General features: G+C 43.5%; 1 protein-coding gene across 1 annotated transcript; it reads left to right on the forward strand.

Annotated features, from left to right (window-relative positions):
- Positions 1–3,016: 3,016 nt before the first annotated feature.
- On the forward strand, positions 3,017–7,783 carry SRSF6 (serine and arginine rich splicing factor 6). The gene is made up of 6 exons (XM_028734941.2): positions 3,017–3,300; positions 3,656–3,804; positions 5,272–5,393; positions 5,608–5,816; positions 6,189–6,272; positions 6,457–7,783. The coding sequence occupies exons 1-6, from the start codon at positions 3,194–3,196 to the stop codon at positions 6,818–6,820; spliced, it is 1,035 nt and encodes a 344-aa protein (XP_028590774.1). The 5' UTR covers positions 3,017–3,193; the 3' UTR covers positions 6,821–7,783.

A 7,783-nucleotide genomic window follows, 5' to 3' on the forward strand; every position in this document is an offset into this window, starting at 1 on the left:
TCTATATGGCCACTGATAACTGCTATGTATAAAAAAATAAAATAGTGAGTATGTATAGATGGTATATTACACCAGTGAAATTAGCTAAAATGTATAAAATAAGTAATAAATGTTGGAAATGTAAGGAAAAGGAAGGTACATTTTATCATCTGTGGTGGGAATGTAAGAAAGTGAAAGGCTTCTGGGAAATGATTTATAATGAGATGAAAAAGATGTTGAAATATACATTTATAAAAAACAACCCAGAAACATTTTTACTTGGTATTGTAGGCACTGACATTAAAAGGCAAGATAAAAAACTGTTTTTATATGCGACAACTGCAGCAAGAGTATTATTGGCACAGAAATGGAGGCAAGAAGAACTACCAACAAATGAGGAATAGCAGATGAAATTGACGGCCTACGCAGAATTGGATTAGATGACAGGGAGAATTCAAAACCAGCAGGACCAGAAATTCTTGAAAGATTGGAGTAAATATACGTATATATCTGAAAGACAATTGTAACCAACTCACTATGCTTGTAGGACTACAAGAAGTTTTATAAGGAGAACTGTATGAAATATTGCAGAAAAGATTTATGAGAATGGATTTTAAGTTATGGATCATTAAAAGTAATAGTAAGGATGACAAAGGTAAGATTGAGAGATGAGGTTTGAAAATCATTAGACGTGGTTGATGGAAGTCTCAGGCTAAAATAGCCAAAATGTTGTATAAGATGAGATGAGATGATATGTTCTGTTTGGAAAATATATGTAAAAACTAATAAAAATGTATATTTAAAAAAAGAAAGGTGAGTAAAAGCAGTAAAACATCAAATATACAAATTCTTAAATGAAAATGTTGCTTATTCACAACACAGAGCCAATCTAGATTATTGGTAAAACCTCTTGAGGCTAGTAAATTGCTCATTTCCTACATTGTGTGGCAGAAAATGAGCATATTTTTCATCACAGAAACCAATCACGTTTTTTCCCTCCTCCAAGGAAGCTCAGCAATTAGACTCTTAGTGATTAACCAGGAGACAGGAGTCACATTATGAGATTTAGGTAGGAGTCTCTGGTGGGTTTTCTTAGTGAAGTTAATAGACATAGGTGATTTGCCCATGAAACATGAGGATGAAACCTGCAAATTGAAGAGTATTAAAAAGTAGGATCTTTTAATGTTTTCTGGGAAAGGCCTTAAGAGTTGAATGTCACAAACACAAACAGAGAAACCCAAGGGAACTGTATATTTTCAAAATGAAGCAGCGAGTCTGAGAGCAGCAATGACAAGTGCATTTTAATACTAAGGAGGTAATGAATATTAGAGAAGTTTAAATATTTAAAGGGGGGCCTTTGAGAGATCTGCCAAAAGCTTTAAGCTCTATCTAGCACAGGGGCATCAAAATCAAAAAATATGTAGCGCCAAACACTCCACCCAGTAATCACCAGGGGGCTACACCCACAATTTTTTCATCCCCTCCCCCAGAAGCAAGGTGGGATGGAATTGCTATGCAAGCTAACTGGAAGGTGGGTCACTTTTCCTTACCAGAGGTGGCATGGAAGTTGGCGCAGTGCAAACACACAAGCAGGAACACCAGTTTGGCTACACCATTGTATTTGCCCCACACCAACTTCTCCACCAACTTCATTCCTTCCCCCTCTACCCCCCTAACTCAGTGAGTTGCTTCTGCCCTCACTACAAAATCACTAGTTTTGATTTTGGAATTATTATTTTTTAAGTTAGGGCTCTTCCACATTCTGCTGCCCCCAAACTCTCAACCATCACTGCCCTTTTGTATGCTATGTCTCACACTATGCCCTTCAGCACTACCAGTGCTCTGGACCTTCAACAAGCTACGCAAACAATGTTCTAGAACAGGGTGGGGAGCCATTCTTCTGTTGGGGGCCACATTTCCTCAGAATAATGATGCTGAGGGCCACAGGACAGCAGATGATGGGGCTGAAGGGCAGGTCCAGAGCTAGGTTTCCTGGATAGCCACATTAGATGGTGTTCTAACAAAACAAAGGTATGCACATTTGCAATTTATTAAATTTATATCCTACCAATGGAGCCCAGGGAAACCAACAAGAAGTGATATAATAATAATAATAATAATAATAATAATAATAATAATAATAATAATAATAATAATAATTCCAGTAGAGGTGCAGACTGGGAAAGATCTCAACTTAAAAGGCTTTTATCAGTTATGTCAATAAGCAAGACAATACACAGCATCCTATGTAAAAAAATGGACCGCTTAACATCTGCATTTATGTTTTTCCGTCTTGTCCATTGTTCTTACAGATTATCATTTTATCCTTTTATATATTGCCATGTAGAATAGTTTTCATGGCCTCATCATCTTTGTCTGCGACTTGTAATTCAGTTTTGCTGAAGCGTTATTGTGGAGGATGCGCTGCGTGCGAACTGCTACGAAATTAGGCTTTTATGAGGAGCGGGATCTTGCGGGGGAGCAGTTATTGGATCCATTGTTACTTGGTGTCTTGCATTCACCAACCTTGCTTTGCAATAACTGTTACTGGCCCAAAAATGGCAAATGCCTTGTGCCATTTCTTCGATTCTGCACCTAGCTAATATTCTTAAAAGTAAATTTATTTAAAAATAATAAAATGAAGGACTTCAGCGGGCACGGAAAAGACAACATGCTAAAAGTCCAATTCAGTTGGCGTACTCCGGGGTAAATGGGGTTAGGCGTCACTCTGCGTTTTCGCCCTTTCCCGTCCATGGCTTTCTAAAAGCAAAGCCTGCACGTAGTACAAATCGAACGGCTCTAGGTTCGTGGGCCAACGCGCATGCGCAAAAGAGCGATTCTACTACTACCTCACATGATCTTCAACTGCCCCCCCCCCCCGCGCCCGGTGGAGCGCAAACTTAAGATACGGCACGACGGAAGCGTCCGGAGAGCTGCGCGCACGCGCACTCCCCAGCGCCTCTTGTTCTTCTCTCTCCCTCGTTCCACCGGCTCCCTTTTGTGACGCCTTCGCACGCCATTGACCCAGCCCAGGCCCCGCCCACCCCTATAAAAGCCCGCGCGGGGGTGGGGCGCCATTGTGCTGCGGAGCAGGCCGCAGCCGCGAGTGTTCCGAGGCCTTTTCGTCCCGCCGGCGCCCGATCTTGCTTTTCGGCTCTCACGCCTTCTTCCCTCTCTTTCCCCCTTTTTTTTCTCCCTTTCTAGGTCGCGGGAGATGCCGCGCGTCTATATCGGCCGCCTGAGCTACCATGTGCGGGAAAAGGACCTGCAGCGCTTCTTCAGCGGCTACGGCCGCTTGCTCGAGGTCGACTTGAAAAACGGGTGAGGCGGCGGGCGCGGGAGGGTTTCTTCCTCGAGTAAGGCGGGAAGGGAGGGAGCGAGGCGCGGAGGGTGGTGGTGGGGCTTGGGGCGCCGCTTCTTCCCCCTCCCCTCATGCCGCGTGGCGTCGCGTTCAAAATGGCGGCAGCCCCCATTGTCCCGTCAGCGGAGGGAACGAGTGAAGCGGGGAGGGAGAACGGAATGGCCCTCCTTTGACAGCGGCGCCTCAGGGACTCACGACCAGGCCGGGCCCGTTGTTGTTCGCGCGTGCCTGGCGCCGACGTGCTATGCCTATAAGAATGCCTGTAAATAGACACGGGGACGCGCCTATAGGGTAACTTTCCCGTCTCTCCCCCAGGTATGGGTTTGTGGAATTCGAGGATTCCCGGGACGCGGAGGACGCCGTTTACGAGCTGAACGGCAAGGACCTGTGCGGGGAGCGGGTGATCGTGGAGCACGCCCGCGGCCCCCGCCGGGACAGGGACGGCTACAGCTACAGCAGCCGCAGTGAGTGTTGCTCCGCCGCGGCCTACTTCGGGCAGGCGCGCGGAGGCGGGAAGGGAGGACGCGGAGGGGGAGGGATCAGGCGGGAGGGAGGTTAGAAGGGGGGGGGTTGGTCGGACTGGCCCCTCGGGGTGTGGGGAAAGCGGAGGGAGGGGACACGGCGGGGCTTGGGGAGGAGGGATCGTAGGCCCCTGGTTGTGGGTGGGTGGATTGGGCAGGGTTATTAGGAGGGGCTTTACTGCACTTCTTCCCCTTTGGGTGCTTAGCCTAGGGAGTTTTCTGGTGGGGGTTAGGCACCCGCAGTGCCAAGCTGCACTCAAAAAGTTTAGGATCCTTATTTATTAGGCGGGGGTTTCTCAGAGCAGGGGGGGGGGCGTTTGTGGGGGTGGGTTGTATTAAGAACTCACTGCTCTTAATCAGAATGCATTCCGTGCAGATATTGCTTAGCAAATACTGCAATTCGGAGAAAGTTTGTGCTGTGGAGGAGCTAACCTTAAACAGGCACAGCCGTCTTTAAGAAGTATTGTCTTCAGAAGCACTTTGTTTCATGTTCCCAAGCATAAGTAACTGTTGGGACTTTTGAGGGTGGCGATGGCTGACTTTCTCAGAAACGGATTATTTCGAATTGGAAATAAAATGACTACATGCTGATGCAAAGCCCATTTTGTTTAGCTTTTCCTGGAAAGGATCTGGGACGTGTCAGACTTATTTATATAATGGTTAAGAGCAGTAAGGCAGTCAAATATCTTTGCTAATGGGTTGTTGCTGGTGGGGGTGGGATTTCTTGCAAATATGTATGTTTGTATTTAAAATTGTTGCATGTTCAATTCAAACTTTTTAACAAGTCCTTGATGTTTCAATTTAAAAGTGACCAGTGGGGCTGAGGCTGTGTCCACTGAGGCTAAGATGACTGCCTTTCCTGATTGGCCATGGCTTTTCCATACATTGTGTGACCCTTGCCCTATGACCCTTTGGCTGACCTTACCGGAAGCCATGACGACAGCAGCCTTTTGCCATTAGACGCAGGGTGATGGTGAGGATTCCAAGGGTTAGACAAAACTGGTTAAACTGAACTAGGTGACTGTTACCTTGCGTGTGTTGTGGCCAAACCACCACCAAATACCTCATACTGTGATGTAAGTACTTAGTGTAATCTAGTAATCGTTTTTGTAAAATGTAGAAATGCATGTAATCAGTTAAGTTTTATATTTTACAATGTTCTGTAAAATAAAACTTAGCAAGGTAAATCTAATAAGGAGCAGTCACTCTCTAACAGAGTTTAGGAGCAGTCTTGTAGGATTTTAGTCTTTGATTTGCCCTTAATATATAAAATGTGGCGAATTAAAAATTTTGTTGCAGGATTAGAAAGATAAAGTCCTACTCCTGTAAATGCAATTTGTGAACTAAAGTAAACTAACTTTTCATTGCTTTTATACAAGGTTGCTAACTTTGTATCTTTGTATGATAAAGGTGGAGGAGGATATAGCAGTAGAAGAGCATCAGGAAGAGATAAATATGGACCACCTGTTCGCACAGAATACAGATTAATTGTTGAAAACCTTTCCAGTCGCTGTAGTTGGCAGGATTTGAAAGTATGTTGACACAATCTTTTCTCTTTTTTTTTTTTAAAAAAAAGCAAGTTATCAAACAGCTCTTTGAATCCCATAAACTTTGAAGAATGCCAGTTCACTTTGAAAATTATGTGTATTGAGTTTGCTGAACTTGCTGGGATTTTTTTTTCTGAAGCTGGTGTAGTGCCCTTCCTATGTTTGTGGAGAGACTTAATACTTCAATTTTCTCTTTCAGGATTTTATGAGGCAAGCTGGTGAGGTAACCTATGCGGATGCTCACAAGGAACGCACAAATGAAGGAGTAATTGAATTCCGTTCTTACTCTGACATGAAGCGTGCTCTGGACAAACTGGATGGTACAGAGATAAATGGACGAAAGATCAGGCTGGTTGAAGACAAGCCACGGTCAAGCCATAGACGATCTTATTCTGGCAGTAGATCAAGGTATCTTTGGTACTGATGTGGTTTGTAAGATTTTCTGTGTATGACTTAAATCCGGAAATGGGGATATGCAGCAGTTATTTCCCTGAATAGAGAAGAATACACCTTGCAGTGCTGGGTAACAGGGCTCCCCACTTCAGATGTTATACTAAAGTTAGCTGGCTGCACTAATATGTGCACAAGAATATAAATTTGTGGGAACTTCAGGACATATTGAACTCTGGATTGGGACTTCTGTATGTGCAATTAAATTCCGCTTTTGTCCCCAGCACATCCTTCTCAGCAGATTGGGGGGGGGGGGGAGAGAGAAGAAAAAGATGTCCTGTTGTGCCAGTGGTGCATGGTGCCCAAATAGCTGCTGTGTTTCTTTTTTAGGTCCCGTTCCAGAAGGAGATCACGTAGTAGAAGTCGTAGGAGCAGCCGCAGTAGATCCCGTAGTGCCTCAAAAAGCCGATCTCGGTGAGAATTTTTAATTTATCTGTCTGTCTTGCCAACAATGCATTAGGAGGTGTGTCGGATAGAAATATTCTCCTAGCTTAATTGCTCACACTGTGCATTGGTATTTAAATTACTAAGCGTCCAAACAAATGGGCTTCTGTGTGTAGACTTGCAATAAGTAAATAACTTTTGTTCTTTTGAAAAGCTCTAAATCTAGGTCTCGAAGCAAAGATCGTTCACGGTCCAGATCGAAAAGTAGAAAGTCGAGATCAAAGAGCAAGTCTAAGGTGAAATCTGACAGGGGTTCACAATCCCGCAGCAGATCCAAAGAGAAGTCTGAGAAGTCTCGCAGCAGATCCAGGTCTGTGTCTCGATCGCCAAAAGAAAATGGTAAAGGAGAAGCAAAGTCTAAATCGAGGTCAAGGAGCAGATCTCGTTCCAATTCGCCAATGCAGGATGAACCAGCAAAGGCACGGTCAGAATCCCCACCCAAGAGGAATGAATCGCGATCCCGGTCACGATCACATTCAAAATCCCGCTCACGTTCACGATCCAGTTCTCAAGATTAATACTGGAACTCATTTCCCTTTTCACATGATTATGGAACATTTGTATTCCAGGCCAGAGGTCTTTTTTATGTTAGTATTGGCGAAGTTGGCCTGCTTAGTTGCAGAAAGAAGCAGTCTGAAAACCACATAAGCGAGGCGCAAAAGTTTGAAATATCTAAAACTTTTTATGAAAGTGGCAAAGAGCAGGAAAAGATTATCTTTTTGTAGAAATTAGGGCAAATCCTTGATTATTATTTTTTAATAGTGCCCCATTGGAAATCTGGGGAGTGGAAAATGAGTTTTATATAAAATCTTTTGAGTGCAGAAGGTTTTTGGAAAGGTAACTATTCGTAAATGTTTCCGTTATTTAAAATTACTGGAATTAATAGGCTATGGCTTGCTACTAAAAGTGCATGAGAGCCTTAGTGAACAGGTCAGAGATGCTTATAAAGCTGATAAGCCAACTATGAGTTTGAATTGGAACACTTCTTCTGTGTTGTACCCAAACTTGCCAGAAGTTACTTCTTTGCTCCTTTGTCACCATCTTGAGGCAGTATTGACAACGTAATAAAAATGATCCTCTCTAACTTTTGCATGCTGCAGTTTTGCCTAACAAAATAAAGCTAACATCAAGTGAAATTCAAGGTACCACATTACTTTTTAGTTGCCAAGTTCTTTGGTTGGTTGTTTTGTTGTTGTCTTAACTGCTGCCACATTCTGCATCTCAGTTATAAGAGGTTGCTAACTTCCCATGAAATTGATGGCACTTGATGAAACTTCTTGTACTGAACTTAAGTTCTAGCGTTAATGGGTAGTCAAGAACTAGATTTCCCATTATGATTTGTGCAGCTGGGTTAGAAATAAAATCAGTTCCCCTAGTGTTTGTAGCGAACCAGTTAGCAACAATAACAGAATATTAGCACAGCCGTGTAACCTTTATACAATGTGTAGTTTGACTTGTATAAAATTAAATCATTGACTCCA

Source organism: Podarcis muralis, chromosome 5 (genome assembly GCF_964188315.1).
Source record: "Podarcis muralis chromosome 5, rPodMur119.hap1.1, whole genome shotgun sequence".
In the NCBI taxonomy this organism is placed as follows: Eukaryota; Metazoa; Chordata; class Lepidosauria; order Squamata; family Lacertidae; genus Podarcis; species Podarcis muralis.